The sequence below is a fragment of the Triturus cristatus genome, chromosome 6, assembly GCF_964204655.1.
Source record: "Triturus cristatus chromosome 6, aTriCri1.1, whole genome shotgun sequence".
NCBI lineage: Eukaryota > Metazoa > Chordata > Amphibia > Caudata > Salamandridae > Triturus > Triturus cristatus.
The window spans coordinates 1,241,190,407-1,241,211,959 of record NC_140589.1 but is presented as its reverse complement, the minus strand read 5'-3'; the positions used below and the strand labels follow the sequence as shown (position 1 = coordinate 1,241,211,959).

General features: G+C 47.2%; 1 protein-coding gene across 1 annotated transcript in view; it reads right to left on the bottom strand.

The window, feature by feature from the left end:
- Nucleotides 1–21,553, bottom strand: part of BIRC6 (baculoviral IAP repeat containing 6) — a 1,973,616-nt gene that overhangs the window by 850,063 nt on the left and 1,102,000 nt on the right. The window contains exons 40-41 of the mRNA XM_085609819.1: nt 20,009–20,125; nt 7,479–7,633 (exon numbers count right to left, since the gene is read on the bottom strand). Of these exons, the coding sequence (XP_085465945.1) occupies nt 7,479–7,633; nt 20,009–20,125 (272 nt within the window). The remainder of the gene's footprint in view (nt 1–7,478; nt 7,634–20,008; nt 20,126–21,553) is intronic.

Genomic DNA, 21,553 nt, shown 5'->3' with positions numbered 1-21,553 from the left:
CTAAAATCTGTAGAGGTATTCGGTCCACTGGCCTTACACAAGCCCTCCTACCAGTCAATTTCGTGTTCAGGTTTGTCTTGTAAAGGGTCCAGCGAACCCTCCCAATCTTCCTCCATTCCTAGCTCCTCAAAATAAGGCTGAGGAACCAACCTAGGACCCAAGGGTGCTGTCGGCGCCGATAGGCACCGATCCGGCTCAGGTCGTCGGAGATGAGAATGGGGCTGGTGCCACCCCCATCGGGAGCCCCGGTGACGAAAAAGGATGCAGTGGCCGCATGTTGGAAAAAATCTACAAACCAAAACATCAAAAAGTCACAGAGGGTAGCTCTCTTCACTGATCTGAGCTGGCTGGTGCAAAAAGAAAAAACGCATGTCAGCACGGGGTGGTGGCAATTACTTAGGTGACGCTGATGTCACAACGTGGACACGATGCCAATGACGTCACCCGGAGACGTCTTACACCACCTACTGGCGCGCAAGGGTACTGTTCTAAGAAAAATCTTCCGGATCCAATCGGACGCCTGGGGAATTCAAAGGTAAAGAATCTGCAGCTATATGTCTCGTTCAGATTCCAGCTTCAACTCTTGTGTTTCTGTTTTGATTTACCTGAAGGTTTGGATTGTAATGAAGATTGGCCTCTCAAGCAGTTCTGATGACTCTAGGAATGAACTTTGGGCACGGACTGAAACTTAAAGCAGCCCGACACAGAGTCTTCTTATGCTTGGTGATGTAGAGCTTTCCTTGCATTCCCTGAAGGTCTTTGGGTTCATCCACATGCAGTCGAGGCAGGTCTTGGAATCATTGCTCTGCCCCAGGTACCACAGGCATACCAGGTGGGGATCCATCACAGACCTATGTTTGTGATTCTCCCGACAAGGCATGAAGCCCATAGTTTTGTGGGGGTGACATTATTTACACAATAGAGATATGTTGAGGAACATGTCTTCAAAGAGACGAAGCAGGAGCTATGGATCCGCAACTGGTGGTATAGAAAAAAAACTGACAGTGCGCAGGAGTGGCACCTATATAGTCCTTGCATTTCATTTTCTGATAGGAATGGCGTCAGTACAGACCTGCAAGGCGCCACTTTTAGGTGTACAGAGGTACTACAGAAAAGTTTCTGGATCCAGTCTGATGCCGGAGGAATATTTAACAGGAGAGGAATATGAAGCCAGAAGTCGTAAAACACTGTAGAGGAACCACTGGAGGTAACCCAACAGGAGGCCCTATATAGTTGGAACAAAAGATGTGCCAGATAAAACCGCATGAGTGCATAAGTTGTGCTAAAAGGCCTGCTCCTTCTATCAGGAGAGGCTGAGGTCAGGTTTTAAGGGTGACAAGACATTTCAAGCTACCCCCAATGATGGCTCTTTCTGAATATTGGAAGGTATGAGCACCTTCCCCCATGAGAGGCATTGTTCTCGACCTCTGAGCGCGCTGGTGATCACTCCATGAGGTCAGAACGCTGTCTAGTGATTATAGGCTGGCTTAGACCAGTCAGCGACCACACTAAGGGTTGGTAGGTTTCAGAGGACCCTTCTAAGGAGTCCTCTGAGTACAATTGTTAATTTACAAGTTACTTACCTAAGGTAACGGTGTATCTGGTAGAGCCGCAGATTCCTTAACATAGAATTATCCCCAGGCGTGAGACGGGACCCGGAAAACTTTCTTGCCCAGCGCGTCGGTACCACGCGACTCCGCCCCAACCTCATCCGCGGGTGTGATGTCAGCGAGGTCACATAAGCCCCACCCCGGCGCGCTGACGTCAGTTTGCTTCGGAGAACTTTTTTCGTGCCATTAGGCGGAGCCAGCACAACAAAACTGAGGAGAGCATGGGAACAGTGTGCGAAAAACCAGAGAAACAAAAGGTGAGGAACAGCACCAGGAGGCGACAACAGCAGGCCAGAGCAAGAAAAGCGCAAAGCATTATTCCATGGAACCACCTAGCAAGCCAAGGCGAGAGCCATCCCGGAGGCGGAAGGAAGGAAGGAAGGAAGGGGAGAGGAGAGGAGAGGAGAGGAGAGGAGAGGAGAGGAGAGGAGAGGAGAGGAGAGGAGAGGAGAGGAGAGGAGAGGAGAGGAGAGGAGAGGAGAGGAGAGGAGAGGAGAGGAGAGGAGAGGAGAGGAGAGGAGAGGAGAGGAGAGGAGAGGAGAGGAGAGGAGAGGAGAGGAGAGGAGAGGAGAGGAGAGGAGAGGAGAGGAGAGGAGAGGAGAGGAGAGGAGAGGAGAGGAGAGGAGAGGAGAGGAGAGGAGAGGAGAGGAGAGGAGAGGAGAGGAGAGGAGAGGAGAGGAGAGGGAGAGAGAGAGAGGAGAGAGAGAGAGAGAGAGAGAGAGAGAGAGAGAGAGAGAGAGAGAGAGAGAGAGAGAGAGAGAGAGAGAGAGAGAGAGAGAGAGAGAGAGAGAGAGAGAGAGAGAGAGAGAGAGAGAGAGAGAGAACCACAATCACAAAGGGAAGGGCCCAAGCCCGGAACACAAAAACAACAGCAATCCATCCTCAGAGTACACTGCCAAGGATGGCCATACCCCCTGAAAGGAGTAGGAGGGCAAAAGACAGGTAATCCATCCGCAGACTACATTGCCAAGGAGGGCCATAACCTCCGAAAGGAGTAGGAGGTCAACGGACCGGTAAAAAAACCCAAGTGGGCATCAGAAACACTAACAGAGGGAAGTGCAAAAGGAGGCCCTCATGCTGGAGAGAAACCAGCTGAAGGAAAGCCTGACCGGAAGAAAACGAAGAGGACACCCACAGAAGACAAGCCACCCAGAGGGCAGAAACCCAAACAGAAGGTCCTCGCAGAACAGGGAGGAAGGACGGGTTGTGAAGGAATCTGCTGCTAGAATCGTCTCTATCAGATAAACCGTTAACGAAGGTAAGTAACTTGGACATCTTAACGTAGAATAGATACCCTAGCCATACCCAGAAAGGAGGAGGGCCTGCGAGAGAGCCTCCCCAACAGGAGAGACACAGGGTCCCAGCAGGGGACATGGAAAAAGAACAAGAAGGAAAAAGGGCAGGAGAGCCTAGCCCAACCACGCTAGAGCGCCTAACACCACTCAGGGGCAGACAGCGCCCAAAAACCTCAAGTAACACAAGGGTCTCTTCTAACCCAGTGAGAAGAGGCAGAGCCAGAGGCAGGGCCTACTGGAAGAAACATGCACAAAGATAGAAAAAAAGAGCGGAAAACACCGTGGCCGCAAGCAGTGGACAAGGCCGGAACGGCGCCACCGCCAACAGCACAGGCGGAAGAAGAAAAGCACCGTTGCACGAAGCCCCAACGGAACCAGAGGCAGGGGCGCAAGGAAACCCAGCAAGAGCACCATGGTGGAGTAGAACAAGCAGCCCTGCAAGGGCACGCGTCGCCAGCAACAGGCAACACCACGGAGGACCAGGACACACCCCAAGGGAGGGGTCGGCCCAGAACACACACACACTGACCACGAAGAAGTGGAGAAACCGGCAGAAAATAAGGGGGAGACGGAGGATGGCCCAAGCCCGCCATCCGAACACAGAGGCCAAGGAAAACCAAACCTTCTGGAGCAGCCGGCAGAGGACCCAGCCAAAACACAGTACATAAGTCCGGAACCGCCACAACACGAGGCCGCAGACAGCAGGCCAGACCGGCATGGTGACAAGGAGAAGGACGGACCTAGCGCAAGGCGCACCAAGACAAATGGCAAGAAGATCGCACCTGCGACATACCGTGACGCCACGGAGAGAGCAATTAACCTGAAAGGGTGACCACACCTCCCCAGCACATGACAGAGCTATGTAATAGCTACAAATACCCCACATAGGGTAGGTTACGTCCCAAGAACCATGGGAACACCTCTTAGGAAAAAACATCCACAGCAGAGGACAAAACATAAAGACCTGCAGCCCAAAACCGCAAGACAACAAAAGGGCCGGACCAGCAGCCAACAACACCAAGGGACCCACAAAAGGACCCCCAAGGCACATCAACCAGACAGAACACACAACCTGTGCTATCCGTTACAGGGCCCCAGGAAAACAACGGGAGAACCCCTCCCAAAACACAGACCGACAGACAGATCACTGAGGGGGAGGAGGAGGAGGACGAAGCCACGCAAGAAACCTCTGAATGGCAGAATCCGCAGGGGCGTGGAACAACAGAGCGCCATCAAAGGGGAGGTCAACCAGCCGTTCTCTAACGTTCTCAGGGAAAACACTATCCCGGAGCCAGGCATGGCGACGAAGGGCCACCGAAGTAGCCATGGTACAACCAAGCACCTCCGAAACGTCCAGAGCAGACCGAAGAATAAACGCCACCAGCTCTCGGCCATCCAACACATGGTGCCGCAGATCAACGCAAGCACCCTCCTGAGAAGCAGAAAACATAAGGGACTCCGCCCAGTCCCATAAGCAAGAGGTGGCTCTGGCTAATACACAGAGTGTTAAGGGCCCGCAAAGCAGCACTGGAGGAGGCGAAGATGTTGTGCCCCCAGGAATCCAACCAGCGGGCCTCCCGCAACGAGGGAGACAACACCGATGGCAAGGAGGGAAAGGCAGTCTGTAAAAGAGGGCCCCTGGTAGAAGGGTAGAGGGTAAGACAGGCTGGATCATGCGGAGCAGGACGGTGGCGGTGCAGAAGAGGCTGGGGCACCGGTCCCCCATGGCAGGACGCCCCCAGGCTTCCAAAAGAGAATTGTGGAGCGCAGCCTCGAAGGGAAGAAGCAGCTCGCGTCCCACCAGAGCCCTGGTGAAGAACCTCCAGCAGACGATCCGTGGGGAAATGGGCAGCTGGATCGCCCATGCGCAAGATACCCGCAGCCGTGGAAAAAGCCCCAGCAAAGGCAGCACTCGCCTCCGTAGGGCCCCATGGTGGGGAAAGCAGCTCCTCAATTGGCGATGGCTGCAAGCTAAGGCGGCTGTCCCCCAGCCCAACCGAGGAAGGAAAGGCCAAGCTCAAAACAGGGAAGGGTGGACCGATGAATGGGGAACCTGAGGCGCCTCCGGCGAAGACTGCGGGTTTGGCGACGGCGAAGAGCCGTCCTTAGAAGACACCGGGGAAAAAGCCACAAAGCGGCAACCCGTCCCTGGAGAAGATGAAACAAACAGCTGCCGAACCTCTGGAGAAGAGGGGGCGTCCGAAGCCGAATCAACGACCCGACGTTGGACCGGCGCCGTAGAGTCCGCCACCGGCATCAGGTCAACGTCGACCAGCGCCGAAGGGGACGCCGGAACGACCTCTGCCACTATGTGCGGTGCGGGAGATCGAGGCTGGGTCGGAGCCAGGGCAGCTATGGAACGGCGCTGAAAAGGCGTCGACTCGACCTCCGACGAGGCAGACACATGCGTGGAGGGATGAGGGGGGCCCTGGGTGGAGGGATGAGGGGGGCCCTGGGACACGCCCCCTAGCCGGTCCCTGCGGCGCTGCCAGGGCCAGCAGCCGCCGGCGCCTGAGCAGCTTCACCTCGGCCTCGGACAAGGCCGCCGCCTGCCCAGAGGACCGAGGGGGACTCGAGGACACGCCCGAGCCCCGGCAACCTCCCGCGACACCACAGGGACCCCACGGGGGTTTGCGGCGAGGCAGAGGCGCCGTGGTCCAAAGGAGGGAACCCCGAAGGGCCGCACCCCGACGGCACCACATCCTCCGAACCTGGATCCGAACCGGTCTGCGCCGGGGCCGGAGCAGCCGGCAACACTCCAGGAATCCCCGCACACGGCTAGGGATACGCAGACATCCCAGGAAGAGAAGGAGAAGAAGGAAGAGTCAAAGAGGCCTGCAAGGCCACCGCATAGGCCTCCATCTGGGCTCTGGTCGCCCCCGCACCAGGGAAAAGAGCGCCAAAAGGAGTTTCATTCAGCGCTCCCGCCGGGACTTCAGCTTCATTTGCTGATACGCCTCGCAGTCCGTTGAGTCGTGGTGCTCCCCCAAACCCCACATACAGATGGGGTGAGGATCCGTCGCCGACATCTGACGTGCGCAAGACGAGCACGTCTTGAAGCCCGAAGGCATTCGCACACTGTACCCATGAAAATGCTAAGCGTAAAAAGAAGGCCTGAACCAGGCCAGGAACACGATCCTGGTCTGCGTTGCACGTGGAAAAGAAGAGATCTGACGTCAGCGCGCCGGGGTGGGGCTTATGCGACCTCGCTGACGTCACACCCACGGATGACGTCGGGGCAGAGTCGCGTAGTACCGCCCCCTGACGCGCAGAGATGCTGGGCAAGAAAGTTTTCCGGGTCCAGTCTCACGCCTGGGGATAATTCTACGTTAAGGAATCTGCAGCTAGTAGTCTCTATCAGATAAATCTGACACTGGAATCAGTGCAGGTTTATTAAGACGAGCTGTTCGGTACCAAACATCCCATAATACAGCTAAGCAAGCATGGTGCTGGGGAACTCATAATGACGAGAGTCCAGCCCATGTACTTTCTATGGCTTCCCTGTTCAATTACAATATCCAAGAATCGTCATGGATATTGCAGGGGCTATCTGCTCATGCAGATATGTCCTTACAAGAGATATATTGCACCTTGCCTTAGGGTATATGACCTATCTTACCTATATCCCATGCACTGCCTGTGGGCAAGGCACACATGGATTTGTCATGTTGACTCTTCGGTTTTGTCTGCACCAAGACACGCAGTCTCGGAAGGCAGGGTGCATGGTCTAGGTAAGGGGTCCCTAGGGTAGCACAATTCATGTTGCTACCCCCTTGGGAGTCCCTCTTCAGTGCCAATGCCCTAGGTAACAGGGGCACCGTTTACTAGGGACTTACAAGGGGTACTGAAGTTGTTAGGGAAACAAAGGAAAGCTTCCGGCACAGAGGACCAGGTTTACAGGGGCCCTATGCACTTCCAGTCGATCTTATATCATTTCCAGACAAAAAGTGGGGGCTAACCATGTCCAAAAGACGCACTTTCCTACGTATTGCCTGCATACTGACAAAACAATATTAACTGTAAGGGGTTCAGTAAGAAAACAAAATAGTGCAAATAGAGAGCTAGATCTGCATCAAATGGTGTGGAAAATGAAGAACTAACATCAGCACACAGGGGTAGTGCCTATCAGCCGTTCTGTGCCATCATGTTCAAAGGTGTGATGCAATTGCGACTAAGGCAGATGGTGCCACCTGCCGGCAGGCTGACACGGTTGCAAAAGTTTCCAGAGCCATTCTGGTGTTTGGGGAAATTCAGAGGGTGAGAAATCGCCTCTTAGAAATAGTCATCAGAAGTGAATCCTATTTGTACCCTAAACAATAAATACACATTCTTCATCTGAGACTTTGAAAGGGTCCCACTGAGAATAATTACTTAGCATTCAAACAATTAAGTACCCCAAAGCAGCTGAGTTTTGCAACCTTAACATTTACCACACCTCAGGAAAGCCACTGTGTTTCATTGCTTGTCATTTAAATACACACATCCTAATACTTACAACCTACAGAAGACTTGTTAATTTTTGGATGAGCAACTTTAATATGCATTTACAAAAATGAACATTTGCTATTCATACCTGTACATGATGAATTTGCAACATGGAAAATAGTTTGTTGAAGCAGGCACTGAGCATGGGTAGAGAGGAAGTCTGGAGTATTAGTGGACTCGACTGGCTAGAGGAAAGCAAACCCCTCAGCTGAGAGTCGTCTGTTCCACTCACAGAGTGGGATACTAAAGGGAAAAATGCATACTTTAATCCATTCATGCAGTAGAAATAGCCTTCAGTGTATTTCAACAAGTCATAACTTGACAATAAAAGGGCAATAACTTTAAGCAATAAAAAAAACATATTTGCAATCCAGCCTGCAGTTGAGGGCTATAAAGTATAAGGCTACATCAATCAAGGCAGCAGTGAGAGCTACAATACCATTTCCATACTCTGAAAGATTACCAGTGTTAATTTACAGATGTTGCATCAACTAACAGCACTGATGGGATGGGAAACAAGACAGTATTAAAATGCAACGTTGCAGCGACAGGGTATAGTGTGAGTGCTTTAGGGTGAGAGGGAAGGGCAACAGGAGGCAATGCAAGTGCATGAAGGGGCACCAAGAGTGTGGGATGAAGGGTAATGTGATTTCTACAAGTTTGAAGCTTGGAGAACCTCATGATTAGTAAAGCATAATTGACTGTAAAATGCAGCATTGAACTTGTTCAACCTACCGAGAAACAAATCAACAAGGAACAATCAGCTGTTTATTTAAAACATGCCTTTCCTGCTAAAGGATCTACACCTATCTTCATCATATAAACCTTCACGACTGCTAAAGCTTTCATTTATCGAGTAATCAAAAGTACCCCCATTTGGAGTGTTAATAAAATGCTCTTGAGAATGACCCACGAGGTTCAAATGAGTGTTATGTGAAGCAAGCTAATGGAATTAGGTATTCCAATCACTGGTAAAAGAGAGGACAATACACTGCAATTTACTTAGCTAACCCAACCTAAATAAGGTTTAGGAAAAACAGGGAATGAGGAGTCTGTGACTTGGGTTATTGAGACATACAACAACCAAACTGCCTACATACATGCCATTAAAAGAAATGAGCAGGGCTCAAAGGGGTTTTACTCGGGGAAGGGTATGATAGGTTCTCCCCTTCTCTTTGCAGTAGTTATGGAGCTTCTGTTTTATTTAAGCACCGTGAATAAGAAATGAAGTGAGGAAGCAATAGCACAGATGTGTGCACTATAGATTGGCCTCCGTTACAGAAGAATTGGTTATGGAATTCAATTAACTAAACAGCATGAAATCTGGATTTCTAACCAGTTTAAAAATTGAGGTGCTATTGCTCACCAAGGATTAAACTGTGTGGTACAATTATCTGAGCGAATAATGGAAGTTACTAGTTTTAGGGGTGTCACAGGGGGTAGAATGTAGTAGCCAATGGGCTACTTACCTTACTGGTGGCTACATTCTTTGTATGTCCACACCCTGTAGGGAGGTGGCATACCCCTATCCCTATTGGCTATAATCCTCTAAAACAATATGGAGGACTTTCAAAGGTGGGGGTCACTTCAGCTCAGGACACCTTATGGGTGGTCCTGGCTGACAGGGTACACATTTCTCCAGCTTACTGACTTTCCCACCGATCTTGCTGCATAACGTGGGGCTGGGTCAGGGGGGGCAGCATCTCCACTAGCAGGAGAGGCCCTGGTCAGCATTACAAAGGAAATGAAGTCTTTGAGGCTCACCACCCTTCAATGCTGTTCCTGCTCGGAGGGAGCATCTCCACCCAGAGCAGGCTTTGTTTCTGACCCACGAGGACAAACTGCTCATACCTCAGAGGGTCAGAAACATGTCTAGAAGTGACAGGCTGGTGCAGACCAGACTAGTGGTATGGTAGGTTTTCAGAGGGCACCTCTGAGGTGCCCTCCGAGTACATTTGTTAATGAATCTAACACTGGCATCATTGTGGGCTCATTAATCTGAGATGTTTGTAACCAAACATCTGAGAATTCGGTGAAGCCATCATGGAGCTGTGGAAATCGTATTGACAAGCTACCAGGCCATGTACTCATGTCTTCACTGTTCACTTATAATGTCTAAGCATTGACTTAGACACTATAAGGGCATAGTTGCTCATGCAGCTAAGCTCCCACAAGAGGTATAGTGCACCCTGCCTTAGGGCTGTTTGGCCAGATGTATGGGTGACTTAGCTATGCCTCTTGGAGTTCTAGTAGGTCTGGCACTGAGGGTTGCGGGGCAGGAGGAATAGAATTAGGGCATAGAAGGCTTGCGATGATCTTTTAGTTTTGGAATTACACTTTGGCTAATAGGGCCACCCATGAAGCAGAAAAGACACTGGAGCAATTAACAATCAAGTGCATGACACTATAAAAGGAGATCTGGGACAGAGCCTATCAAGGATCAAGGTCAAAATAGGCTATTTGCTTTGAAAACAGTGAAGAGATGGGCCGGCTTCTAGGAAGTGAGGAGATATGCAATCGAAAAATACAATCACTATTAGTCTACTAGTCAGGGCCTCCGGATATTCTAGCGGTATTACAGGAATTTTATGCCACTTGAAATCATGAGCCAACTACCCCCTCAGTAGCAACAGTGAAGGAGTATTCCCTGCTTATCTACCACTCAAAGAAGCTTCCATTACTTCATGAGAAATTCTGAAAGCGCTGTCGCAATGAGCTTGAGGAAAAGCTTGAAGCCCCTATTCAATTTACTTTAGAATTTTATCAAAACTGTTGCTGATATTCTTGTCCCTAGATTGGAATCACTAGTCGATTCCACAGCCTTTTTTGCAATCTGTGACAGCATCTTGGGGGGGAAGCATATATTCCGATCTTTCCAAAGAAGGGCAAAGACCCTCTTAATTGTGGATCGTACCGTCCGATTTCTTTAACGAATACAGACACAAAAATCTATACTCGCATCTTGGTTAATCATTTGACCTCTGTCATCACTATGTTAGTTGATGACATATAGCATGGCTTCATCAGGGACAGGACACTACTACATATTAACATGACTATTTCGGTTTTGGAAGTTGAGGAAAACGCAGGGAGAGCCTGCAGGTTTGATTCAGCTTGACGCCTAAAAGGCGTTCAACATGGTTTTAGGGGGTTTTCTATGGATGCTTTTGGGAAAGTAGGATCTTTCTTTTATGGTTACCCCCACTTTTTGCCTGGTGTCAGTATGTTTTGACTGCAGTCTGTTGGGATCCTGCTAATCAGGACCCCAGCATCTGTGCTCTCTCTCTCAAAATCGCTTTGGTAAATACTTTTGTAACTCCAAACTTGTCTGCTGGTGTACCATTATAAGTCCCTAGTATATGGTACTAAATTACCCTGGGCATAGGTACACCAGGGGTCTCCCATGGGCTGCAGTATGTATTCTGCCAACCATGGGAGTCCACTCAAACTCGTACTAGAGGTCTGCCATTGCAGCCTGTGAGAGATGGTGCTTGCACCTCTCACAACAGATATAAGTTTCCTTATATCTGAGCTCACCACACTTAAAACCTTTAAGTCATCCCTATGGTAGGCCCATCAGTCCTGACGGCAGGGTGCTTTGTTATAAGTGTGAGGGTGCCCCTCCATGAGCTGGACACCCCTGCAAACTCCAGAGTTGATTCACCAGGCTTTAAAAGTACGGTCAGTCATTTTAAGACATAGTGGACATCATTCATTTCAAGATGTCTAACTATATAAAAGGCTACGCTCAACCTTGTCATGTTTGATATCAAACATGTTGGATTCATACCTCAGAAACGATTACAGTGTTGGAGGTATGATCCCATGTACTGGGGCGCTCCTTAGAGGAGCCCCCTGTACACCCATTTACAGCCTTTCAGGGGCTGACAGCAAACCAGTGCTGCCCCTGACCACACAAACAGTTCTGCCCTCCTGCTGCTGAGCTGAGATCGAGCAGAGTAAAGTAGAACAATAAGTTTCCTGTCAAAGGTAGGTGTGACCAACTCCCAGGCAAGGCTTTCCAGCGTCACCAGACTGTATTAAACGGCACATTTGGTGCCCTCCTTGCAGACACCGATTTGAGCTAGATCAGGAACCCCTGGCTCCCGCTCTGGGATAAAACTGGACAAAGGACAGGGGAGTATCCTCTCACCAGTCTAGCCCCTGCTCTGGGAGGGATCCCAGAGTCATTCCAACCATTTCCTTGGGTATTTAAGGGCTCCCCCATGGGTGGTTCCTCAGATTCGTCATGGAACAAAACTCACCGCTGAAACTAAGACACTCTTAGACCGTCTGATCACTTGGACTTCACCTGGAACCAAGACTGCATCAAGGAAGATTCCTGCTGCTCCTGGTCTCGCTGTTCTGAAAGTATTGTGCCTCGTCTGTGCTTTTCTCAGGATCTCCAGGGACCTATAGGCATCAAGGACATCCAAAGTAATATCCCTTGGAGTAAAAGAGTCACTCCCCTGCATCTGCAGGCACCGCATCGAACCTGACTGGTCTGATGCGCCCGTTGTCCTACAGACTTCCTAAGGTTCAGCAACTGAGGTGGTGGATCTGTGGCTCCCCAAAGGCCTGACCTGTCTTACCTGCAATTTGGAGGACAGTATTCCTCGTCAGAGCTGCTGGGTCTAGACCCCTGTGCACCACATCAACTTGCTGTTGCAAAGGCTTGTTGGCTCTGCACCAGAGTTCTTCGGGCTTCAAGAAGCTCCAGCTTCCAGCACCTCATCTCATCTCTTATCCTCCCTGCATCTCTTTCATAGCAGGCCTCCATCTTTCGTTAACTGCCTGAGGTACTCTTGCGGCTCCTGTGCCTTTGGCCTGTGGGTCCTCTTGAGGGTCTTCATCTGCTTTGGTGGGCTTCCCTGCTTGCACAGGGCCTGCCCTGACTCTACGGCACGTCGGGAGTAACTTGGATCTTACCTGTCCCAACAGTTGCATCGCTTCGCCTTCCACTCCAGTCGGGGCTACCAAGGCTTGTTGGTGCTCCCGCCGGACATCGACCACCTGAACAGCAACATCTGACGTGGGACAACTCGTGAATGGCTCCCTGTCTTCTGCAGCGTCGCTGGGTCCCCACATCAGCAGCGACAAGATCCTAGTGAACTCTTCTGAACTTCCTGCTAAGGGTAGGCATTGTACTTCCATGCCTCATGGTCATCTCAGCGTGGCTTAGACTCTGTCCCCTCTGCGTGCAGGTTCTCATATTCAAGAATCCACTCTTTTATGCCACCAGAAATCATAACAGACTTCTCCAGAGGCCTTTCTTCCTGAGTCACCCATTGTCATCAACAAGAGGTTCCTAAGTCACTTTACCCCTATGCACCCAGCTTCCGTGTTACAGGTAACTTGGTTCCTCGAGCATCCACAGGTGGGTTGGCTCTCCAACCTTCCGTCCCCCAAAGGGTTAAATTGGGGTCCTCTGGGAAGGGTCCTTCTTTAAAACTGCAACAGCAGAATCTCCATTGACTTCTACTGAACATGCGGCTGCGTTTCTACTCTGCAAATAGACTCCTTGGTGTTCCTGGTACTTACCTTGGGTGGTCCTGGTTCTCCAAGTTCTTCTAAGTCCTTTGGTCCAAGTCCTGTTGTCCTTTGCAGTTCGTATTCCACTTATTTAGCATATGGGTTTGTCACCCTGTGAAGACCAGTTTATATATTTGTGCTACTTACCTTAATTCTTTGAAGTATTCCTGTCCGGAAAGGAGATATACCAAGTGATAGTGATTGTGTTGTGTTAATAGACTTATTTTTCATACCCACTGTGTGGTTTTACTCGTCTAAGCTACACTCTTGATTAAATGTGGTAAAACAAGCCTCTTTACACTCCTTCAATATAAGCGTGAAGGCTTCTCTCCACAGCTAATCCCTTGAGATCTTTTAAGGTCATCATAAACCACTAAAATCGCAGTAAGGGTTGCCTGGATTAGTGCAAGGGGCATCACTCCTTTGAGAATGCACCATATACTAAGCCAGCCTCCTACATTGGTGTGCAGAGGTTGAGCATTTAACCAGGTGAAGGTTATATGAGAAATCATCACTAGGTAGGTACATATAAATACTTTTGTCAAGTAAGTTCAACTGACCTTTTAAATTGGCTGTCAAGGGTCCCAGCACAACCCTTCTCCCAGCTTTGGAAGTTTAGGATCGCTAGGGTGGGTAGGTAGGTGCACTACAACTAGTACCATGTCTCAGGTTGGTGAGTCCAGTGGGGCTCAGTCCTCTAGATACAGCGGTCTTAGGTTCCATGAATTTAGGACCCTGTGTGCAGCTAGAAAACTCAAGACTGGTAGCAACCCCACCAAAGATATTCTCTTAGCGAGGCTTCTGTAGGATGACCTCCATACTCCTGGTGGGTCAGAGGAGCAGGATAACTCGTGTATGGGTGGTGATGCTCCAGAGGAAGAGTCAGGGGTGTCCAATACCAATGACTCTGCTTCTGATCAAGAGCAGGAGGAGTCTGAAGACTCCTTACTAGAGAACCCTAGTCCCACAGAGAATTGTGCTAGTGATGTAGAAGGAAGTCCTAGAGGTAGGTCCCCCTTTATTCCTCCTGGGAGGGCACAAAGGGTTCAGGGGAGGTTCAGGCCCTCCTCAGTTAATTAAACTTTCTCTTCTACATCAATAGGGGCCTCCATCTCTAGAAGGAGGGAGGACCCCTTAGATAGAGGTACCACCTACTCAAACTTGAGAGAGCCAAGCTCAGGCTCAAGAAAGAAAAGTTGGCCCTAGATAAGGACTCCATAGAAGCTCAGGGAGCAAGGAAGAATTGGAGATTAGAATCACATGGTGGCAGCACCAGTGAACCTATGGTCAGGGAACACGTTTTTGACACTGGGAACTTGAAGGATAGTCCCTCCTTACAGGGAAGGTGATCAAACCCATATGTGGATCACTGCTCTAGAGAGGGCCTCTAAACTTCAGAAGGTTCCTCAGGGGCAGTGTGGCTCTACTTTGCAAACAAAGATCGAGATAAACTCTTAACTGTGGGGGAAGAAGATGCAGATAACTACTAAGTGTTGAAGAGTGCATTAATAGATGGATTTGGGTTAACCACTGAGCAATACAGGGTCATCTTTAAAGAGACACAGAAGGAACACTCTCGACTGGGTAGATGTCACTGATAGTGCTATTAAGGCTCTGGAAGTCTGGCTCCATGGAAATAATGTACATGATTATGAAGGACTGTAAAATTTACTAATGAGAGCACATCCTGAATTGTCAGAATGAACAACTGCACGAGTAGCTGGTGGACTCGCATCTGACCTCTACCCAAGAACTGGGAAAGAAGGCAGACAAATGGGTTAGCACCAGGGTGAAACAAAAGACTCATGGTGGTAATGACAAGAAGAAGCAGAATTCTTCTAAGTCCCAAGAGAAAGGTGGGGAGAAATCTGAAGAAAAGAACGAGTGTTCAAAAGGCCCCCAAAAATCCTCCTCTGAGGTTGGGACCCAATCTTCTTCATCCTCTAGCAAGAAACATTTGTTATAGGTATGCAAAGAAAAAGGCCATAGGGCGAAAGATTCCATTGGCCCAGATACTTGCAACAATAATACTACTACTAAACCCCCTAGTATCCCTAGCAGTAGCATTGGTAGTAGTAGTACAAGAAAAAAGCTAGGTTCACCTTCGGTACTGTAATAGGTTCTGGCCTAGTCAGAACACCCACTCAGCTCTCTTAGTCTGTGAAGGCGGAATTGACCTTGCCACTCTTGCTGTAAGCCCCACTAACTTGGGCACAACAGCCTCTTATTAATGGTCATGAATCTGAAGCTTACAGGAACACAGGTGCCAGTGTCACTATGGTGACAGATAAACTTTTGTCTCCTGAACAAATTCTACTTGGTCAGATTTATCAAGTCAACAATGCTGACCATGTCAGGACAGATCATCTCATGGCAGTAGTCAATCTCAGCTGGGGAAGGGTAACTGACCCTAAAAGAGTTGGGTAACTGGCCCTAAAAAGAGTTGTGGTATCCTCCAAACTCCCTGCAGAGTATATCCTGGGCAATAATGTGGAAACTTCAGCTTGGTCTGAATTGTAGTTTAGGACCCATGCAGAAATGCTGGGAATTTCAGGCAGTGTCTTTGCTGTCACTAGGGCTCAGGTCAAGAAGTTAGTCACTGAAGGAGTCCAGAATAAGCCAGCTCCCAAGAAGAGAGAGCAGGAAGGGTAAGGATTCAGACTTCCAGTGAGAATCAGCCTCCTGAGAGAGTTGATCTCAGTATCTGTGAAGGAACTGCCCCAGAGGAGCTTGGGCTGGCACGGCAGAGCTACTGGGAGCAGGGGGACGTTCCAGGGAAGAATTGAGCCTTGAGTAGAAGGCCTGCCCATCTCTTGAACAACTCCGAGAGCAAGCTACTGCTGAGGAAGCAGGAAATGTCAGTGGGTCTCATAGGACTTATCGGGAATATGGGATTCTGTATTCTGAGAGTAGAGACCCTAAGCCTGGTGCCACCAGTGGTTGGTCATACCTCAGATGTTCATGAGATGCCTTTTGACCCTTGCACAGATTTTGCAGGACATCTTGGGCAAAATAAGACTTGGGACGAGCTTGTTCCTCACTTTCACTGGCCCCACATGACTGAGGATACCAAGGAGTTTTGTGGCTCGAGTGTCACTTGCTAAGCCAGTAGTAAGTCTGGTGGCACTACAAAAGCCCCCTTAATCCCACTACCAGATCCCACTACCAGTGGTTGGGGTGCCTTTGAGCCGGTAGGGATAGACACTGAAGGTCCCTTAAGCCCTCCAACAGCATCTGGACACAGTTTTATCCTAATGGTGGTGGACCATGCCACTAGATATCCAGAAGCCATTACCCTTAGGGCCACCACAGCTCCTACAGTGGCTATGGCCCTCCAGGGATTCTTTTCCAGAGTTGGATTTCCTAAGAAGGCCTTGTCAGACAGCGGTACTAACTTCATGTCTGGCAACATCAGAGCTATGTGGAAAGAGTGTAGTGTTAACTACAAGTTCACCACACACTACCACCCACACAGCGATGGGCTTGTTGAAAGGTTCAACAAGACCCTTAAAGGTATGATCATTGGACTCCCAGACAAACTCAGAAGTAAATGGGATGTCTTAATACCTTGCCTTGTCTTATCCTACAGAGCGGTTCCCCAGATAGGGATGGGCTTCAGCCCATTTGAACTTCTGTTTGGACATCTAGTTAGGGATCCATTGCGTCTGGTTAAAGAAGGATGGTAGCAACCTCTAAAAACTCCTAAACAGAACATAGTATACTGTATACTGGGCCTGCGTTCTCTCAAGGCTGACTACATGAAGAAGGCGAGCAAAATGCTTGAGGCAAACCAAGAACTTCAGAAAGATTGGCATGACAAAAGGAGGCACTGACTGTTTACCAGCCAGGACAGAAAGTGTGGATCTTGGAATCTGTGGACCCAGCAGCTCGCCAAGACGTGGAGTTTACAAGGCTCATTTTTTAAAGATCCTATATGGCACATGGTATACTTCTAATAGATTGTTTAAAACAAGCCTGACTGTTTCCGTTAAGGAGCGCCAGGGGCAGAAGCTGTTCATATTTTCAATACTTGCCCATCTCTTTATTTATTTTGGGCTCCAGTATTTAATAAATTAAATGTTTTACAATGTGAATTTGATTATCACTACTAAGCTCATTATGTTGGATTACTCTAGTTCTATTAAACCCAAACTGGATTCAATATATTTTTATGCTTTTACAGAGGCTAGATTGTGTAATGCTAGGGCTTGGCTACAAAGCAAACCACTTGATTCCAGGTTGTTCTGGCACAAGTTCATTCATGTCTTTGAATTTACGAATATTCATCATAGGCCAAAAGGTTGAAAAAGCTGTGGGACCCAGTTATGAAGGGCTTTGCTCATTGTATGCCCGGATCCCTTTCAGGGATTTAAAAAAAATCTAGACATTGCGTAAGTTGGCCACTTGAAGAATGTTATGACACCGCACCTTAACATATATATTTTTATAATTAAATGTTATTAATGTATGGTACTATCCATTTTAACTTTTGATAATTTTCTAATTAAAAATATATAAGCTGCTGCCACAACTAGTTCAGCTACTGAAATGAAAATGCCCCTTTCGATGGGCTATGGCCTATATTAAATATTTGATTACTAAAATCACAGTGCAGCCCCATCAATAATATGCATCTAACTTCTCACCACTGCTAAAGGTCAAGAGGGATCTTAACAGAGGATAAGACTATTTATTTACTGCATGCATCAAAAAAACGTGATCACTATGAAAATCATACCAACATTTCTTTACTGCTTTTAAGCCCTTCCAATTTCAGTAGACAAAGATTTCTTAAATTGATTAAAACGGGTCACAATCAGATTTATTAAGAAAGGGGCTATACCAAGTACATCACGGACTTTTACAACTAAACAAGAGCAGAGGAGGACTGGCCCCACCAGAAATCCAGACCTACAACTCAGCAACCCAGCTGTTAATACTACTCAAATGGCTAAAGTCTTACTCAGAGAAACCATGGGACACCATGGATCTTGACATAGTAGGATGTCCCCTAAATGACTTCATTTGTCTGCATGAAAAAAGAGAGACATAAGAACGCATACCTAACTATGCCAGTCAGCACAATTAATGTTTGCTACAGGGTGGCAAAGAAAGCAGGTTAGGCAAATGTGTTCACACGAGGACTAAAGACAGGAGTGATCATTAAGGAAGCCTAGGGATTTAACAAAGGCAGAAGACCCCGGCGGTGTCGGCCTGGAAAGAACACATGGATTGGTGCATGTTCCGAGAAAAGGTGGTGTATGTGGCGAGGGGTAAGCCTGGGGCATGGGTGAAGGTATGGGGCCCCTGGAACGCCTACCGCGGGGGTATCTGCGCGCCACCACTGCTGCCTGCTGTCTCACCAACCCCGTCCCCTTAGTTGACTCCTTTCCCCAGCCCCGGGCACAGAGTTCCCCCAGTCCTCGATCTGTTCCCCTTCCCCTCTTTAGACTCCTGTGGATGGCTGGGGTCCCCCATTCGGGGAGCACGTGCTGTTACTTTCGATTGCGGGTTGCCTTGCGGGTGTGATTTTTCGTGTTGTTTGTATAAAATGAAACCGTATTGCGGGGTCAGAGTGATGTGGCCCACGACGTTGATACCTCCTGATTCTGCTTCTCTGCAAGGCCAAGTGTTTTTGAACGTACGTCATATGCTCCTGTCATTCTAGCGGCCGGCCGGAAGGTTGTAGGCCCATACTTGTATATTCTTGAGATTGCAATAAACGGTTTCAAAAAAAAAAAAAAAAAAAAAAAAAAAGATCTGCACCTACTGCTAAAATCACTTCCACTACACAAAGTACCTGTAAAACCATACACTCCTTAACCAGAACCAATGGAACAAACTTCACCATAAGTACATCGTTTGCTGGTAGAATCATAAACTTAACCTCCTGAATACAATGCCGAACAGGATCGAAGCCCGTATCCTTAACTTCATCCTCTGGCACTCAAATGCCTTGACTTAATCCTCTGGCACTCAAATACAGTTTGAATGTCCCTTTTTATTGGACATTGGTGGGATCTAGTAAAAGAACTTTGGCAGAATTCAAAAAAAAAAAAAAAAAAAAAAAAAAAAAAAAACAAAGGCAGAAGAAGAACGCAAGAAGCAAAGAGCCTGTTGATGAGGTCAGGCTTCATTTATTGGTAGGTTTTTGAGATAAAAGTAATACTTCAACTTTCAAGAGGTTTAATTTGCTGCAGTTTTCAGTTCCCTCTGCATGTTTCTGCTGCATACCCCTTTGGAGTGTAGATATTTGTTTCATGATGTGAGATTTAAATATAGTTGTGTGTAGTCTGCGTATACCAGGGACTTACAATAAGAGGCAGAGGGGTTCAACACAAACTGAAAAACTGGAGACAAGATGGAGCCTTGCGGTACAGCGTTGGAAACCTGATTAAGACTGGAAGTGAAGTTTCCTAACTTGAATAGATGCAAACGATCAGGTATGAAAGACCTGAACCAACAAAGGACTGAACCTTCGAGGCCCATTCTTTGTTCAAGGATTTTGAGAAGGACGATTGGTCGACAGTGTTGAATGCCGCAGATTAATCTAGGAAAACAAGGAGGCAAGTATGTGAAGTATGTGGTGAATATCATCAAGAATTTCTAAAATGTATTTATTGGGTGGCCAGCTCAAGCTGGACTGAACAGGGGAGACTGCATTGTTGTGTCAATGTGGATGCTCAACTAAGAAATCACACAATTATCAATGGTGTTGCCTGCAAGTACTCATCTTCAAGATATGGTACACTATACAAGTACAGTTAGTGAACGGATTTTAAAATGCTGCTTTAATCCAGTATCAAACATTGCAGTAGCACTGAAAAACAGTTATTTGAACTACAGTTCAATGCCAAATAACAAACAAATTATCATAGAGCCTACCCACCTGGCATTTAAGCCAGCTACAATGATTAGATATCTGTTTTACAAGCAGGGTTCAACTGATTTATGAATTTGGTTTTAACTTTCAAATAATCATGAAATTTATTGTGCATACTTCTGAGGTTCTTCGTGATCAACTGTGTTACTATAATAATGCTAATAACACTCAAGTCTGGCTAACTACACAAGCCATTTACTTACATGTTGGAAATGTATTTGTTAAAGCCTGTAAAATGGAATCTGCCTCCAAAGTCGACATCATCTTTAACATCAATTCTGCTTGCTGTTCAAGACCAACTTCTAGACGAGCATCCAAAGCTGTAGTAGTAAATTAAATAGTAAACATTTTTAATAGAACAACAATGAAGAGGGTGTCAAATCTGCATTAAACAATAATAAGTAAACTCCATTCATATATTACACAAGATCTATTTCCGTCGAACCTTCAAGGCACTAATGTCTTAAATGATTCCCTCAACTCTAAAAGAAAAACAGTAATCACAAAATTACAGTTCTAGAAGAGAAAATGGTCAAATAACAATACTTCATAATAGTTTGAGCACCAGTTTTAGGTGTGAGGCAATTGCCAAAAAAGCTATAATTGTCTTTGATGGATCGGCCTGAGGGTCTATGCATACCTTAACCTCGGCCATAGAGTGCTGCAAGATAGCTGGGAGAAACAATGAATGATCTACTTTCTCCCACTTAATTGAGTAACCATTTTTAGTGGGCAAAGTTGGCTCAAATCCCAGCTTTGGTAGATGTGAGAAAAGTGGCTCTGAATATACTGTTCCTTAATAAGTACAGGGTGTACAGAGTCCACAGTCCCCAAGGGTTTGATAGAGGCTAAAGTTAGATATAACCTTACTCTCTTAAGTGGTAGCTTGATCGAGCAGTAAGGCAGTATCAGAGGACAGTGTAAAGCATTTGTTGTACACACTCAGTCAGCAAATGGTCTCACACACTCAATAACAACTCTAGGCCAATGGTTTATATATAAAAAAAAGTATATGCTTGTTTTATTTTAGAACCAACACTTGGCATTAAAATATATTTTCTCAAAATGAGATGCTTTATATAAATACTTTTGCAATATGCAATAGACTTTTGTAAACAGTTACAAGTGGTTGCAATAGGCAACACTATTTTAAACACAACAATGCATTGAGCTCAATGGATATTTCAAGTTATTTGCAACAGATTACTTTTAGGATTACTTTTGGAATTCCAGGACTGGATCCTAGATTCAGTCCTGGGTCAGTACTTAGAATCAAGTGATGAAAGCCGACTTAATTACTGTGATGATTTTTAAACAATATTTAGCTATTTTAAAAGTTGACACTTAGAAAACAGTCAATGATTCCCTATGGAAGAAAATTCAAGTTGGAGGTACAGTATGTTCTTGTTACCTTTGTAATCCAGTACTGGGTACCTAGACTCAGTACTGGGACCGTTATCCAAAACAGCTAAGTAATTACGTTTTCAGATATTATACGATTTTTAAAGAATATTTAAAGATTGCAGAAATTGACAGAAGAAATTTCACAGAAAAACAGTCAATGATTTCCTATGGGAGAAAATTGGGTTACTGATAAGTACAGTTGTAAGTATTTTTCAGAGTCAGTGCTGGGCACCAAGATCCAGCACTGGGAGCTCACCTAAGAGCAGGTGAGTATTTTCGTTTTCGTTACTCGGCTGATTTTTGGTGAATATTTTAAGATTTGAAAAGTCCACACTTAGAAGAAA